The 16,892-nt window shown below is 40.4% G+C and overlaps 1 protein-coding gene and 1 non-coding gene across 3 annotated transcripts; both read right to left on the bottom strand.

The window, feature by feature from the left end:
• Positions 1–265: 265 nt before the first annotated feature.
• Positions 266–16,680, bottom strand: mapk11 (mitogen-activated protein kinase 11). Of its 2 annotated transcripts, XM_028570251.1 has the most exons (13): positions 16,625–16,680; positions 15,996–16,121; positions 9,139–9,268; positions 8,986–9,044; positions 8,647–8,758; positions 7,301–7,330; positions 6,678–6,725; positions 6,355–6,469; positions 6,171–6,242; positions 4,886–4,965; positions 4,198–4,276; positions 3,823–3,996; positions 3,068–3,615 (listed from the first exon to the last, which is right to left on the bottom strand). In XM_028570251.1, the coding sequence occupies exons 2-13, from the start codon at positions 16,106–16,108 to the stop codon at positions 3,527–3,529; spliced, it is 1,101 nt and encodes a 366-aa protein (XP_028426052.1). In that variant the 5' UTR covers positions 16,109–16,121; positions 16,625–16,680; the 3' UTR covers positions 3,068–3,526. The 2 variants fall into 2 exon arrangements, with proteins under 2 accessions (XP_028426053.1, XP_028426052.1); XM_028570252.1 differs by lacking the exons at positions 3,068–3,615; positions 16,625–16,680 and adding an exon at positions 266–3,053 and having other exon boundaries at positions 15,996–16,226.
• Positions 12,043–12,114, bottom strand: trnaq-uug (transfer RNA glutamine (anticodon UUG)). Its single transcript has one exon. It is a non-coding gene; the product is annotated as a tRNA-Gln (tRNA).
• Positions 16,681–16,892: the final 212 nt, after the last annotated feature.

Here is a 16,892-nt window from a genome sequence, read left to right as displayed (position 1 = left end):
GTAGTATTTTGAAATCAATTCTTTGAGAGACAGGAAGCCAGTGTAAAGACATCACAACTGGAGTGGTGTTATCCACTTGGTCTTAGTGAGGACTTGAGCAGAAGCAGCATTCTGAATCAGCTGCAGCTGTTAAAATGTTAAAAGAGGCCCCTGAACAATGCCTTGGGGAACTCCACATTTCATACTGTATTTGTCGGCTCAGATGTGTAATTACCTATAGACACAAAGGCACACACATAAGAAAAGAAACATCTTGACAAACACATTTAACAGAACCAATGGTGTTTATTCTGTTCAATGCCAAGACTAGCCAAGTCATGTTACCCGTTGATGATTAAAGAAAAAATAATCTGAATCATTTGAAAACTGACAGTTGACATTCAGTTTAGTACAGTTGAATTACATGCCACCATGTATTCAAAAGACACTTCTAACTTGTAACATACATACAGTAGGCCTATACGTATACATTCATTTTTGCAGTTTGCTATTCAACTCCACCACATAACATCGACATAAGCACATAACACTTTAACATTCAAAGCTCTAACAATCTTTGACTGAGACAGACAGTTTTGATTCACTTGGACTGTAAATTCAACATTTTGCATACAGTGTTAATAGACGACTTGCGCAAAAGGCTACATGTAGCACTCCAGTGTGAACCATTGTAGGGTCAGAATCAAAAATGATTCATAAATGGTCATTTAATGTAGTTGTACTCATGTTTCTTTGAGGCAGAAATAATCTCATTGGTTTGGTTAGACTTGAGTGGGAAAAGCCAAAGAACCACAGTTTAACTTGCATAAAGGAACACACCAAACTATACATTAAAATACAATTGATTTTAACCTAGTTAGCCTAGTTAGTTAGTAAGCTAACCTAGCTAGCTAGGTTTTCGTCTTATTCCGTTGTTCATCTCATATCTGCAAATGAAACCTCAGATAAGCTTGAGTGAGAACCATACTGTAGTTCCACTAGTATATTATTATTACAACCTAGCTAGCTAAAAAATTAAAATAGCTTGTAGCTCTTTATCTAACCTAAAGAGCTACTAGTGATGCTACTTTGCATAGCTTATCGAGTTTAAACAAGGGTTTACAAGGACAGCGAAAACTCTGCTTTACACCTGCCATTACTGTCCGACTTGTATCCAGATAGTATACACATTAGGTGTAAGAATGCATCTGCAGCAGTCAGATATAAACTGGATTCATGTGTGCTCCTGATTTATAAGCCTTTTATCTCCCAAAATGTCAACTGGCAAAATGTTATAAATGCATCTTATGTGTGATGATACATCTATTTATGTTGAGGTATCATTAAAATGATCAGATAGTTATCTGATTACCGGAAATGCATTAGTGTATTTTTTCTCTGTACTAGATTTCATAATCTAATCCTCTTGACATTTTCACTGACCTTTAGTGTTAAGATAGGAAATCTGTGGTTTGTTGGGCTCTGCACACTGTGATTTAACACAAGCAGATTATTTCTATACCTCAGCAAAACGTTTGTTGAACTAAAACTCCAGTCTGCTGCAAGATGAATGGCACACTGTCAGTGAGGAAGTCAGCCAATCTTCATATGCATTGAGCTCATGCTGCTTAATACAATGTTATCAGTGAGGGTGTTCTAATGTTGCAATAAACTATGAACTGCAGTGTTACTGGAATACCCACAATCGAGGTAAAGAACACTCCCAGTGCTTGGTCACTAACGAATGTGTACACTCTGCATTGTTTTCATTATAACACTCAAGCATCATGAATTCTAAAAAGATGAGGAAACTAATGAGCTCCCTTGTTTTACAAGCAACCAAATATGGATGCTTCATGGGAATCATCAGCCGGGAGTGTTTGACCAGTCATTACTTCGATGGAGCTGGGTAATATATTATTATCCAGCTCGGTTTCTAACAGTTTACAAAATGCCTCTAATCTTAATTATTGTAAACACAATCCGGGGCTGTAAAAGACACAGCAGAGAACTATGGAAACCCGATGGAGCGCTGCCAAAGCCAACAGGTGATCAGAAATCAGCCATCAGCGGAAACCGTATACGTGAAGCGAGGAGCACTGTAAACACAGACCTGCAACACAGTCATTCTGCTCCAGCTTTGGCATATATTAATTACCTTGCTAATTAATAGCACAGTTGGTGTTTACTACTCTGTAAGCAGGATAGGGTTGACTCTCATTCGAGGAAGAACAGTACATTTTGTTTGCTTTTGTATTATTATTTTTTACTGCATGGACATTATAAAGATAAGACAGGTTGAAAGTTGGTCACATTTCCTCGTAATGCCTCTCTCTGACCCTCGGGCTGCTTTTATAGCAGTGTGGCAGATGCAATAAGCAGTCTTAATGGTTATATAATACAATACCAGTAATGATCTGCAATAATAAAATGCACAAAAATCATGCAGTATGCAGGCTAAATGCTAAGCTGCTCTGTGACATAACGTGGTATTGCTGTAAGCCTTTAAACATGAATTCCATATGTGATAGCACTGACTGCTTATGGCATTTGCTATGACGAGGGACCAGACGGCACTCTGACGTTGCTTTGGAAATCCTAGTGTGCGTTTTTCTCCTTCGATACCTTTCTGTCAGTCTGTAAACACAGTTCAAGTTGCTCCCTCGTATGAATCCCCACGTCCTCTGTGATCCCTGACGCAGCCATGTTGAATGGTTCCTCATTTTACCCTCACTGGGCGGAAACATGAGAGGAAGTAACTTTCTGGACTGGAAAGCTCGTTCTATCGGATTCTAAAAATGCTCCCTGTATTTGCAATGTGTGCATCTGATCATGTGGAAACTGTCCTGCCCTGCTGCTTATTAAATACACTCATGACAGGCAATCAAACACAGTCACGCTGAGCAGAGGGAATGCATATGAGTTTTCTTCAGTCCTTCTCCTAATCATTGAGTTTGTGGTCCTTCTTCAGGGTGAGGTTGAGGCAGAGCAGAAAGAGGCCTACTGCTCCGCCTGAAGGCTATCAGTCTTGTTGCCGGATGCTTTGACGCTGTTCACCTCTTCGAATACCAACTCTATGCACACACGTGAGAGGAATAAGGAAAAACATGTCAGTTGTGCTGAACAGAATTTGAGCCATGGATGAGGTGGTGAGGAATATTTTAATCCCACTTAAGGTGAAAAAAGGAATCAAAATAGGAAAAGAACACTTTTACGTTGTAAGTGTATGTGTAATTGTCACAACGCAGGGTACTTTCATGTTAAAAACCAAGAGCCCTCTGGTGCAAACTTTTATTCGGTGCTATTAGAATTGTGCTTGTTCAGCTCGGTATACCGGTCAATCAAGGCAACTTTAATTTAGGACGCAAACCATGCAGCAAAACAAATCCACCATGACTCAGGCCTGGCATCAGCTCTAAGGCATTTCACAAACCATAAAACTCCCTGCTGAAGTGAAACGTAATCATATTTATGATGTTATAAATGGACTCTCTTATATCTCAAATATTACTTTGGTGGTGTAGTTGTCGTTCCTGCCACAACCATGTCAGCTTAAAACCATCATTGCATAATCTCCAGTGTTAAAAGCTCTGCAGCTTGATGGATCTGTGGCGTCTATTTGTGCAACTTCCTCCTCTGCAAAGCAAAAAGGAAGTAAGAGTCTAATTTTGAAAGAAATTGAGCAGCAGACGATATCTGTACATTTTAAATTGCCATGCATAAGCTGCAATCATGTTTTTGTTTTTGTCTTCCATCAAGGACAATAGGGGAGGAATACTTATTTTCTTGTGCTGTCCACTGTGTTAAATCATGTATTGTTCTACTTTGAAGTGAAAGCTTTACCTTTCCATTCTTCTAGATTTCGGTCTTTACTCTCCAGCGTTTGGTCGTAAGGCGGGGCCTCTGGCTCGTCGTCTGGATCGTGGTACTGTGAGAAGTAAGGGTGGGACAGAGCCTCGCTGGCCGAGATCCTCCCATCACAGTCCAGAACCAGCATACGTTTCAGTAGATCGACAGCTAACAGACAGGAACAGACAGAGAGGTGAAAGAGTTAAATGCTAGGAGCTTGGAAACCAGTTTAAACCCCTGAGGGCCAAACCTGTATAACTGGATCACTCATTTGCAATGTGGAGAGAACAACTTGAGCTTTGGCAGCCTCTCGAAGCCTTCCAATTGAATTTAAAAAGTTGGTAATCCAATCTACAGTGCATCACCCACCTAGTGGATTGGCTCCTTTAAAGATCTTTTCCAGGTCCTGCTGGGGCATGAAGGGCAGAGACTGGATGTACTTCTGCGCCTGCAAATAAAGACCAGCGTTCAACTCTTGGCATGTGACAATGTGGGTGATTTGTTAGTGATCAATCACCCCAACATTCACACGTATTGACTATTCCTTCAACAGCCTTGTCAGTGGAATGACTAATCAATTAGAACAGGTTGCCTGCGTTAGGGGATGCAGCATTACAGTAGGGCTGCACGATATGAGGAAAATATCCAATTGCGATTATTTTGACTGATATTGCGATTGCAATATGATTCACGATATTGTAGGGAATGATCATGTTTCTATAATTATTCTCACTTTTAGTTACTGATATTAAATCTTAAAAAATGTAAATGATTATAGTGTGATTTTTGCGAGGATCTGTACCAAACAAAGATGTTTTCTGTAGGATAGGATTTGTAGTGCCGGGACGTCTCTGCAGCACCACAATACTTCATTCAGAATGGTTTGACACATATTTTGCCTTTAACAAATATTGCGCCCTACCTGCGATTTGGATATTGCACTAGTCCATATTGCGATTTCGATACAATTTAGATTAATTGTGCAGCCCTACTTTACAGTGTGAGCAATAGCAGCTTCTTTTTTCCCAATCCCTCCATTCCGTTTTCCCTCTCTCACATGCTCAGAGCAGATCTTCTTTAACAGGTCGTGTGTTGGAGTCCCAACCACCTCCATGATTCTCTTCAGCTGGTCGATATCTTAGTGCAGGAGGAGTTAAGGGCTGTTCGGAATTGACTAATCATATTATCTTGTCACATAGGGAATCAACTAAAGCCTCTTTCGCACATGCACTGCAACCCTGAAATTATGTAGACATTGCCGGAAGGAGTTGTATGTGAGAACTCAAATGTCCGAATCAGTTGGACCGGACATTAAACAGGCTTTACTCTGCCAGCTTCCTAGTACAGAGTCCGTGTAAAGTCAGATGGAGTCCATGTGTGAATAGAGCAGGTAATTTTCCGGAGAATTCACAGTGAGCGAGTGGGCATGTTGATGACATTTCTATTATGCGGCTTGCGTGATTCCGGAACCGGATGCACGTCATGTCCTGCCTCCTGCACGGTCTACCCAGGCTCCACCCCTTACCTAAACCAAACAGAGCATTCACAGTAATTGAGAACGCGTCTGACACAGTGTGAAACGGCGACTTCCACGCAGAGCTTTCGCCGTAGCCTACGTAAGCGACCTGAACTTTATACTTGGGCGTTGTTGTGTGCGTCGATCTCTTTAAGAAAATAGCAGGGCCGGCATGTGTGTGTGTGTGTGTGGGGAGGGTGTGGTAGAGCAAGTGACAGAGTTACAGGGATTAGCTTTGGAGAGAGTGCCGACTCTAGAGTTGACCACGGTTTTTGACCACGGTTGAAAATCTGTGGCAGGAAAAGTTAACCCTCTCCTTGATCTCATGTTGTTTACGGAGAAGGAGAACCAGGAAATGAGTAGGGGGAAATGCAACGCTTTTGTGTCACCGGTACATTTTTCGAGAGGTGCACCTCAGGCTACGGCGTAGGTCCATGCCTCCACGTACCTATGTTCGTAGCCACGGCGTAGATTTAACACAGAAGCATAGATCACGCTTAAGACAGAAACTCTACTTGCTGAGCACTGCTGAAAGTTCTTTTCTAGTCCCACAACAAAGATCAGTAAATCAAATTTGTTTTAGCTCTGCTCTCTCGGACATCCAATACAACAACCTAGATAATAAAGCCTTTGGTGATCGCTCCTATTCATTCCCCACTTCTCTCTGTTGACACACCTCCTCTTTAGAAAGGCCCGGGATTGTAATGCAAATCACAGAGGTCTGCATCCAGAGGGCACATTTAAAGAGGTAATGGAAGGTTGATGCTAAGAGGGGGGGAAAAAGCAGCACATTGCAGTAGACTTTTGCCATGGTGATAAAGGATACAGTCAGTGCCAGGAAACAGGACTTTTCCCTTCAGCAGCTCTCCCATTATGCATCCCACTGACCACATATCAACTGGAACAGAAACACCAGAGGTTAAGTAATTTAATGAGTTTGCTTCTGAAAAAAAAAAAAAGAAAAAAAAAAAAAAAGCGTATTAAATGTCTATAGTTTGATGGCATCTTACCGTTCTGATTGTAGTGCATCCAGTTCAGCATGATCTCCGGCGCTCGATACCAGCGAGTCGCCACATACCCCGTCATCTCGTCGTCTGTCTGTCTGGCCAATCCAAAGTCAAGGATCTGTAGGACAGGAAGAGCGTTTTTTTTTAATTGATGGAGGTTTTTTTTGTTGTTGTTTTTTTTAGTTTAGTTTATTTAGCAGGACAATGTGCAGTTACATTAAAAAGATGGCTGCACCAGATTTAGCATTATGCTACTTTCCATCTGTAGTCCGAGTTCATAGGTTGGAGTGGAGGGTTTATAGTTTTAAACGGAAGGTCAGTCTTACCCTCAGCTCGCAGTCCTCATTTACTGCCACATTACTTGGCTTAAGGTCCTAGAAAATGTAGTAAAGCAGACAAAGGGGGAGAGAAACATTATTAGAATGAGGATGTATCTGTGTAGAGAGAGGGATGGATATGAAAATAAAGACAGCATAAACCACTCAGTTTCACTGCATTTATACAGAGCACACTCAGAGATTCATCTCACGAGCACCAAACAAATACACTGATATTGGGAATTTCAAAAAGTTCATTGTTGAACTTCTTCACAAGCATGCTGTGCTGCCAAACATTGTTCACACCTATGATGCTTTATCTTAAAATCTAGTGCAGTTTCCCAAAAGAATAATACCAAAATGTCAGGCTGAACTGAGTAGAAATGTTTATCAAATGATTCATTAGGATTTGAGACTGTTTCCAGTTTAAAAAAAAATGGCGCAGCCTTATAAGACATGCGGTATTGAGATCAGTGTGAACATCACATATCCTCAATAAAAGAGTCGGAACAAGATTTTTCCAAACTTAAAGCTGATTGTTAAGAGTTCTTCTTTTTTTTTAACCAGGCAAGTGCTGTTACGTTAAACGTGATGGTCAAAAATGACAAGAAAGGCAAAGAGAAGGCACTCACTCTGTGGATCAATCCAGCTGAATGGATGTACTGTTGGACAGGCGGAGGGGTGGGGCGATGGGGGAGGAGAGATGAGAGAGAGAGAGAGAGAGGACATAAAGGGAGACAGGGGTCAACAGTGCAGTTCACCACATTAGCCTAAAGGGAGACTGCTTTTGTCTGTCCCATGGTAACCATGAAAGCCGAACAGCCGGCCGTGCAGGCTTCAGCAGGCAAGCTTTGGACAGAATGTCAAACTCAGTATGAATATAGGGAGTGTTTGTGCAACGTAGACTGTGGTGTCCAAATTCTCTTTTTTTTTAGCTCAACTCATTTCTGAAATAATAAAAATTACAATTTGATTTCAAAAATGTACATCCACACATTGAGTGTGCTGTAACACCTGGACATTGTTGCGATTGAGAGTGTGTAACAACTAGTAAGCAAGTGAGCAGAGAAGTCTTAACACTTAGATAAAAGTAATAAATAAATAGTTAAAATAGTTAGGTACTGCATTTAAAGAAAAAAAAAAAGTAAAATAACTGTACTGGCAGCTCATTACCCGGACTTTAAAAACATTTTTGTGTGTAGCTTCAGCGAAAATACAGAACATTTTCTGTTATTGAAAATTCTCTCATACAAAACTGCCCAGGTAGTAAACTTATGAAATGAAATCTGTCCTTTAATTAATTTCAAACTGTTTTTGACACTTTTGATGCTTTTTTTTTTTACTTTGACCCTATGATGTTTTTTTCAATGCTTTAAAAAATGTTTTGGGCGCTTTTGAATCACGGTTATCTGGTTAATAATTTACGATAATGGGGCTAATGGTGAATAGCTCTCTATGTTAGTTGTCGGCGCACAGACAAAGTTCCCATAATGCAATTTGAAATGTAAATAAACAGAAATACAGCTATGAATCACAATGCTCAATGGACAAATTTCTTTTAAGATATAAAGTCATACAACTGTTAATACACAGATATTCCTCAGAGTGTGTAAAGATAATGGATACTTGGTTCAATTAGACAGCTGAAAGTAATGGAGTTAGTAGTATGAAGGGAAACTTGACTACAGCAACCTAATAGACATTGACAGTTCAATTGTATTAAAAACAAATACTGTAACAATACCCACTTTCTATAATCAATAGTTACTATCATTTAGTTTAAAATCAATGAACAATCAATTTTTTTAAATAAACACATTTGAAACAGAGACAATGAAGGGCTACTTTATCTGTTAGGGCTGTGGGTGTACATCAGACAAAAGCGGCTGGGAATCACTGGTGTACTACAGTATGCATGCTAACTGATATATTATGTAAGTATGGCATGCAGCAGGTGTATCATGAAGCTGTAAATTACCTTGAGGCCACGGAGGAGCTGGTAAATTAAGAACTGCACATGCTCGTCTGACAGCCTCTGAAATTTGACGATGTTATTGAGGTCTGCACCCATCAGGTTGGTCACCAGGTACCTGGAAAAGGGAAGAGTGTGTGAGTGAATGGGGGGGGGGGTGCTAGGGACGTCTCAGTTAGAGGAGAACATAGTGATGCTGCCATGGCAACCGTAAGACATCTCTACAAGCCTATAACCCCCCTAGGATGGCCTCCACCAACACCAGCCTACCCTCTAATAACAGAATCATTGCATTTGTGGTGCAAGGTGGACAGCTGCATAGCTTAGAGGGAAGAAAAGATTTACAGTTCATTGAAGTCCTCTAATGTTGCAGCAGGTGTGAAGACGTCCAGCAGCCCTATTACCTGCAGAGACAGAGACGGAGAGAAGCAGAGATGATCAATAACAGAGTGGAAACATGTCTGTCTGTCTCTGGGTATTTTCATGAGAAGCACTAACATTCTCGTGTTTCATGTGCTTGAGCAGCCTGAGTTCCCGGTACGAGCGGCGGCTGTGGATCAGAGACTGGAAAGGCCTGGACAGTTTCTTCACCGCAACCTTCTGCCGCAAAATGACATCATACGCTGAACTGGAGAGAGAAAACAGAGAGAAAGTTGTTTACTGTATCCAGTGTCATTAATATATTGACATATCTTTTTACATTTTCTTTATTAAAACCATATTCCTTTTGTTGTAAGTGGCCCTAAAAAATGTGAATTCCACAATCAGCAAAAAAAGTCATCTGTAAAAATAATATGGGACTGATATCATTTCAAAGTAATAGTTTGACATTTTGGAAAATATGCATATTTGCATTCTTGCCAAGAGCTAGATAACTAAAGACTGATACCACGCTCCTGCCTGTATGGTAGAGATAAAGCTACTCTACAGCCAGAACACAGTTAGCTTAGCTTAGCATTAAGACTGGAAACAGAGGAAAAAAGCTATGGGTCTGCGCAAAGGTAACAAAATCCACCTGCCAGCACCCTTAAAGCTTACTTAACAGGACGTTATATCTGTAGCTTTAAAATGCAACGTGTAAAGAACAATTATTTCCTCCAGTCTATTGTTGCCAAAATTGCCAAACAATTTTTTAAACCTGGTATCAGCTGATGATACTGAGAGTATGACTACATATTAGTGATAAATGATTGAGGAAGAGACAGACAGGCTGACTAATGCAGAGAGCGTGGCAGATGGTGAAAGAGGATGTGGTGGAACAAGAGAGGCACTGATGTCAGATATTGGAAAAGTGCGGTGGCTTTTTCGATCTGCCTCTTTTGAAATGTAAATGTCATTCAACATTATTGAACACTGAGCCCTGGCGCTTCTACTGCCGCTGCCTTTGTGGTGCCAGTGTCTTTTCAGTCCTGCCGGCTTTTCAACACTCACAGTAGTAATAATACAGCCAACAGGGAGTGGAAGAGACAAACAGGAAGGAAACATGGCTGAGAATTGTGAAATACTGCGCAGCAATGCAGAAACAGCGCAAGAAGTGAAACACTGACTGGAGAAGTGGAGTAAGAGAGGAAATTGAAAATTAAATGTATCTTGTACATTTACATGTAGAACTGACTTAACGGTATAAAACTTGTTATTCTGCTGAATATACTGAGTGATGTCTGATCACTTAATGGGAAAATCCCCTCTCTTTTACACATGAAGTTCATCTGAATGTGTGATGCTCATTTCAGCAAATGCTCAGTAATAAGGTGTACTTTTGGAGAGACCACAACCTGCCTCTAGTTTGCAACCTTAACTTTGCATATCAAACTTTTTTGACAGTTTTTTTGCAGCTTAATCTGCAGCAGAATAACTGACATTCAGCTGTGCATTTTATGTGAGGATGGAGACCGTGACACTATATATTAAATGCAAGAAAATACTGAAAGAAGAAAGACAGTAAGCCATCCCTGCTTACTCAAAGCCCAACTTGTCTTGCTGCAAAACCCTCTTTGCTGTTTTATTCTATTGTGGGTGCGATAAGTGACTCTTCAGCAATGCATTTTTTCCCTGCATGATGTTTAGCTACTGTAGACAGTTCTAGAAAGAAGCCAACCTGCCCTTCTTTATTTATTTTCTAAAAACCTGCAAAAAATCCAGTTCACAGCAGGTACAGGATTTTCCACAGTATGAAACTCACTGTAAATATTACTGTATCATTTCACGGTGACCTATAATGCTTACATGCATGAGTAAGCTACAATCCTGCACGGTGGTGTGCATCCATGTGTGTGCCTTGTAATCGCCTGCTGCCAGTCCGGATGTCCCTGCCGGGCTGAAGCCAGGACAGCAGCCAGTCTCCTCCGTCTCTGACATGAGCCAGGCCTCACTTCCTCACACATACCTTCCTCCCTGCCATCTTCCATACATGGCTCTGACTGCACTGCTGTCAGCACACACAGCCCAGCCACAAGGCATCGATTTCTCTCCTCTTCTTTTGTCTCAGTATTCTGTTTTATACCCGATGCACTGACGCTTTCATAAAGGAAGAGGGGGAGGGGGCAGCTAATATCAAATGTGAGATGATTGAAGTACACTGTTTATCCACAGAGGAAAATATATATATATATATATATATATATATATATATATATATATACATTTTTTTTTTTATCTTTTCATTTAATGTGATGCATTCTGATTAAATCAAGAGGAAAACATATATGATTTGCATATGTTTGAAATAGGGGGGAGGGTATTGACTCAAATGCAGAGAGGAAATTATAATTTGTTGTACAGATTATTGTACACAGGGTTTGTTTCTTGCATCACACTGCATCTAATCTTATGCATTTCATTGCAACCATTTATCCAGGAGCCAAGAGTTAGATGAGAAGATACGGCTCATATATCTGTACACTGCGTATTAAAGGGGAATTATGCCCATTTTCAAAATTGACAAATGTTATTCCTGTGGTCTAAGTCCAAAATATAAGTAAACATGGACAATTCTCTCTCAAAATTGTGCCAAAACTCAAATTTGTGATGTTATCAAGTATAAAGTATGGAACTGCTCTATAGATAATGAATTGGGAAAGAAGTTGTAGGCACAGATGACACTGAGAGCACCCAGAGGAATGTTCTGAGTATATGGGTACATTTTCTGTTTCCCAACTGAAAACACTACAATAGAATGAAGCTCATTTAAGTATAAAAAAAATAAATAAATGTTCTGTGGGCCCACAAAATTACCCATTTATTGTCTAAGGACTTTATACTTAAAAGTATCACAAGTTTGAAACTTTCTTCTCTGGTTTCTGGCTTTGAGAGAGAGAAGCTGAAGTTCACATATATTGATTGAACACCATGGAAATAACATACTGGTAGTCCTAATCTAGGCAGTTATTCCCCTTTAAAATCAGGTCCCACCGAGATTTGAACTCAGATTGCTGGATTCAAAGTCCAGAGTGCTAACCATTACACCATGGAACCATGTACAAGTTAATGACTCTTGCTTATTACTGTTGTCTAACAGAGCAGAACAACATTGTACTGTATGTGATTTTTAATTATACATGATAATATTTATATATTTATAATATTCATACCATGTGTATGTTCATGTCATTTCTGTTGTTATACCTGTATGCTTTGTTTCCTTACTTGGGTGTTTATGTCATTTGTGGTAATGTTTAATGGTCATGTATGTTTTTGGTGTTATTCATCTTATGTTTTTCTGTATGTATGTCTATATCCACTTTTTTATATGAGCCATGGATGCAAAAAGAATTTCAGCCCTGGCTGACAATAAAGTTGTATCGTATCGTATCGTATCGTATATATTAAAACCAGTTAAAACCGAATCAGAACCCCAATCTTGTTTTTCTTCTGGATTTATCAAATTTCCAATCGACAAGCCGGCAGACATCACAATTTTTAACAGGAGAAAATGAAGCAGTCATGTTTAATTCATAGCTATCCGAAAGACAGGCGTCATGCCAAACTTCTGGTTTACTGAACAGATGTAACATCTGTGTAGTATATGGTGACATGAGATGAAAGCAGCCTTGATCAGCTTTGTGCATATGCTCACTTGATGTTCAGTCTCAAGTCCAAAATGGGCCCAGTTTTTGTCCCAAGAAGCCAAAAAGAGAATATTCAGTGGGATCGGTCCTCAAACCTTTTTGTCTCATCATTTATAAAAATTCAAGAGGCACTGCACGTTAAATCTTTAAATGAGCTTTGTATTTCTGGTGCTTCACTCTCTTGAAGCTGTGCTTTGCAGCTCTAAAATCCCTCTTACTATCTAATATACCTCCTTTCTCTTTCTAAACTCGATGTCTTTCGGTTCCCCCTCTCCCATGGGTAATGAGGGTATACATTCTTCATTTCTAGCTATAATGGATTATATTAGCTTGTCGGATCCTTGACCTCGCTCCTTTCGTCTCAAGAGGATTCACCAAGAGATAAATGATGAGAGCTGTGTTTTACTGTGCATCTCAAGAGGTAGTCTGTGAGAGTATCCTAACCCCCCATCACGGCACACATGCATACTGATACATACATACATACATACATACATACATATAAGTCGTATTCTGAAACCCCATCCCCCAGCCGGTTTCCAATCAAGTCTTGCCATGAGAAAGTAATCACAATGGCTAGAGATCAACATTAACAATGCAGGGCAATGCTGAGTGGTGTGTGGAGGAATGTCCTTTGTGTGTGTATGTGTGTGTGTGTGTGTGTCTGTGTGTATAAATTAAGAGTTTTCATAAAGTGCATTTTACCAGTGCCATCATTCACACTTATGTGCTGTCTATATAATACCTTGAGTAAAATAACAGCTCAGAACATAAGACAGGAGGAGAAAAAACACTTGCTAATGCCATAATCCTCACTTCAAGTTCTCTTGACAAATTCCAAACAAACCAGATACATAAAACACACTTCGCGTGTGAAAGAAAACAGCTTCCAGGCGCCAAAGAATTAGAGCCGTGATTCCCAAACCAAGGCTACTTGTATCTTAGAAAAATTACAAACGAACAACGTTGGCAGTTGACAAAATATTGTGTTAAAAACCTGTCCAATTTCAAATCTATTCAGATGACTATATTTGGGACATGAAGAGTTGTCGGTGAAGGGGTACTGGGGCACAAATGGATAGTTCATACTGATCACTGTTGGGTCGCATATATATAATTTCCCTGATCTCATGCTCAGGAAAATAGTCATAATCCTATAATGAAATCAGAAAAGTTCTAGAAAGCGCTATTCAGAGCAATACATACGTAGGCATGAGGACTTGATTACAAAGATCAGCCATTCCGGTTTCCATGTTTACGCAAATTGACTAAACCTTTCAGGATCATGAGAGGAAATATTAATGTCACATTGCTTCGGGCAATATGTTTTTTGTCAACACAAAGACAAGCTTCATGAACCTTTGAATGGATGCTTTGATAACACTGCCCATGCATTTGTAGCATGAGAGTCCAAAATGAGAATCAAACCTTTAACTTAGCAGTTTCCTTGTCCAAAAGAAATGTCCATGTGCATATAATCTTCCTGAGGGGGGATGAAACAGCTGAAAGCAAAGTCATCATCCAGCTCTTGACATTTTCACTGTACTATTCCGAGCTTTAAAGCTGCAATATCGGCAAGGTGTTCATGCACAAAACACTCCTGTGAGAGGGAGCCTGAGTCATAAAGTGGAGCTCCAACAGACAAGCACACACAGACAGTGTCTTAATTGACACCTGACATGACAGGAAGTCAGCTGTGTGAGGATAAAACCTCCTTTCTGAGGAAGCAGGCAACGGCAATGAGAGATGTGGCTACACAAGCCAGCATATGATCTTCATATCTTGTGTTTGTGATCTGACACAATAGAATGCACACATAAATGATGATATCCCAGGATATCCTTTAACAAAAGCCACTCTCTTACATTTCTGAGACACAAAGATTCTCACCAAGTGAGAAAAAGATGCAGTAAATTAAGTGTCAGGGATACGTCTTTGCCTACACAGAGCAAGCCCAAACACAAAACGATGAATCAAAACTTAATAGCCAATTACACACTGTCTCCTGAACAGCACAGAGTAAGGGCTTCATCCTGGGAAATTAGGACTCACCGATGCTAAATCTTCTGCCTCTCTCATCCCTCTGGTACAACACATCACAGGATTTGGGGTTGCAGGATTTGGGAACATACAGTGAGCAAAGCTGGCCCACAAATAGAGATTTTTCTCATCCTAGTCTGGACAGGCTCAATGGGCATATGCTTAGTGGGCAAGGAATGAATTTACTGTGCAGGTGATAGGATACACTTTTAACCAGATGCCATTCCAACTGGAAGATAATTTAATTCCAGTAAGAATCTTCATTTTATCTACAAAAGCTTCTTAGAAAGTCTTTGGTTGTCTTTCTCTCAATAGTCCAGTGTCAGGCCCAGCTGCCAGGATCAATCAATTCTCTGTGGAAGATTTCCAGACCACTTTAGTTACTTCTCATGGCCATCAGGGAGCTGCCAACATGCAGAGCTGTGTAGAAAAGCTTTAACATCTTATTCATGTCTTTAAAATGTGATTATCCCACTTGGATCAGTCACACAAAACCTTCTCGTCACATTTCCTTAGGTACCTTACTGCCAGCCTGCTATTACAGCTTAATTAATTTTGGCTGTTGGAGGTGGTTATCACCATGACACATCGCCATGGCAACGTGATCCCACCAGCTGATACGAAATTGGTTCAAAATTAGAGCAATTGCATTTTGCAAGATTGGAAATGTCTACATCCACACAGAGGGACAAAAAGAGGAGGGTGGGTGTACAGGTGTATCAGATATGCTGAATGTTGATGATGCATGCACCTGCTGTATAGGCTTCAAGGTGTCAGAGTGGCATTGTGTTAGCACTGAGAGCAGCTGGGCCCAGGTTTTCCCTTTCCAGATGTGGCATGCATGCATAGAGAGGGGGGTATTTGGGAAATTCCTGTGCTGATGCTGTCTCATGTTTAATTCCCTTACACATAGGCTATAGGAAAAGCAGACAGTGAGCGGAGACAGGACCTGCTGTATCCTTCTATATGGCTGACAGGCTACACATAAAGAAAGCATATTCATCTGCATATTCAAACACAAAAATATGATTATTATTTAATGTTTTTTTTTCTTCTCCTATAGTCAGCTATTGATCCAGAAGCGGCGAAGGCAATGGGATGATAATAATACGCCTGTAATAACAACAATAAAACCCAAAAGCTGCTTCATCGCGACAAAGCCGACACGCATCGCTATGCTGATGCATCATGACCAACATACGGTAAATGTTTGTGGCTGTGCAGCCTCGCCCCTCCACAAACACTCACCACACCGAGCCGTAGGCTCCGGAGCCCACCGGCGTCAGGTTCTGGTACCGCTCCGGAACCTCCCACACAGTCTTGTTCAGCTCCTGCCGGTAAAATCCTGGTCTGGCGGACATTTCTCTAAGCCGGCTACAGAAAAGAAAGAAGTGAAATGAAAAAAAGGGTAAATGGGAAAGGAGGCGCGGGCCGCCGTCTGCTGCCTCAGCCGAGCTGCTGTTGCACACACAGCACCGACCAGTGACAGCCTCTCTCTCTCTCTCTCTCTCTCTCTCTCTCTCTCTCTCTCTCTCTCTCCTACATCCCCCACCCCTCCCCGTGGCTACGTCAAAAAGTAGTCTAAAGTATCATAATAGAGAAAACGTGCAAATATGTGCAGGTAGCCTAACATGTGGGCTAGACATACTCTGAATCTTAACCATTAAAGCTCAATGTTACAGGCTACATTGGCATAGGCTATGTAAGATTGAAAAGTTGATGAAATAGCCTACTATTTTGAAAATAACAACAATACAAAATACACAAAAAGACAGAAAACCAGAGCAACAGAATAAACAAGACGTTATGTTAGGTACTGAGGAACAATCATACAAAACAAAGCATTACAACTGATGATAATAATGTTAATCCATTACTGTCATCTGGTGGTTAACATCTGCTAGTGCGAGAGTTGTCAAAAGCAGCACCAATGTTATAGCCCTAGGCGCTGCGGTCAGGTCGCAGTCTCACCTGGAGGCGTGTGTTGGGGAAACTGTGTGACGAGCAAAACGTTTATCCGTCTCTACCAGTGCAATGTGTTAGTTTACAGTACTTGCGCAGGATAAACAGTTTGTTAAAAAAAAAAAAAAATATATATATATATATATATATATATATATATATATATATATTTAATTTTTTTTT

The sequence above is a fragment of the Perca flavescens genome, chromosome 23 (genome assembly GCF_004354835.1).
Source record: "Perca flavescens isolate YP-PL-M2 chromosome 23, PFLA_1.0, whole genome shotgun sequence".
Lineage (NCBI taxonomy): Eukaryota > Metazoa > Chordata > Actinopteri > Perciformes > Percidae > Perca > Perca flavescens.
This window is presented reverse-complemented; position numbering and strand designations above follow the sequence as displayed.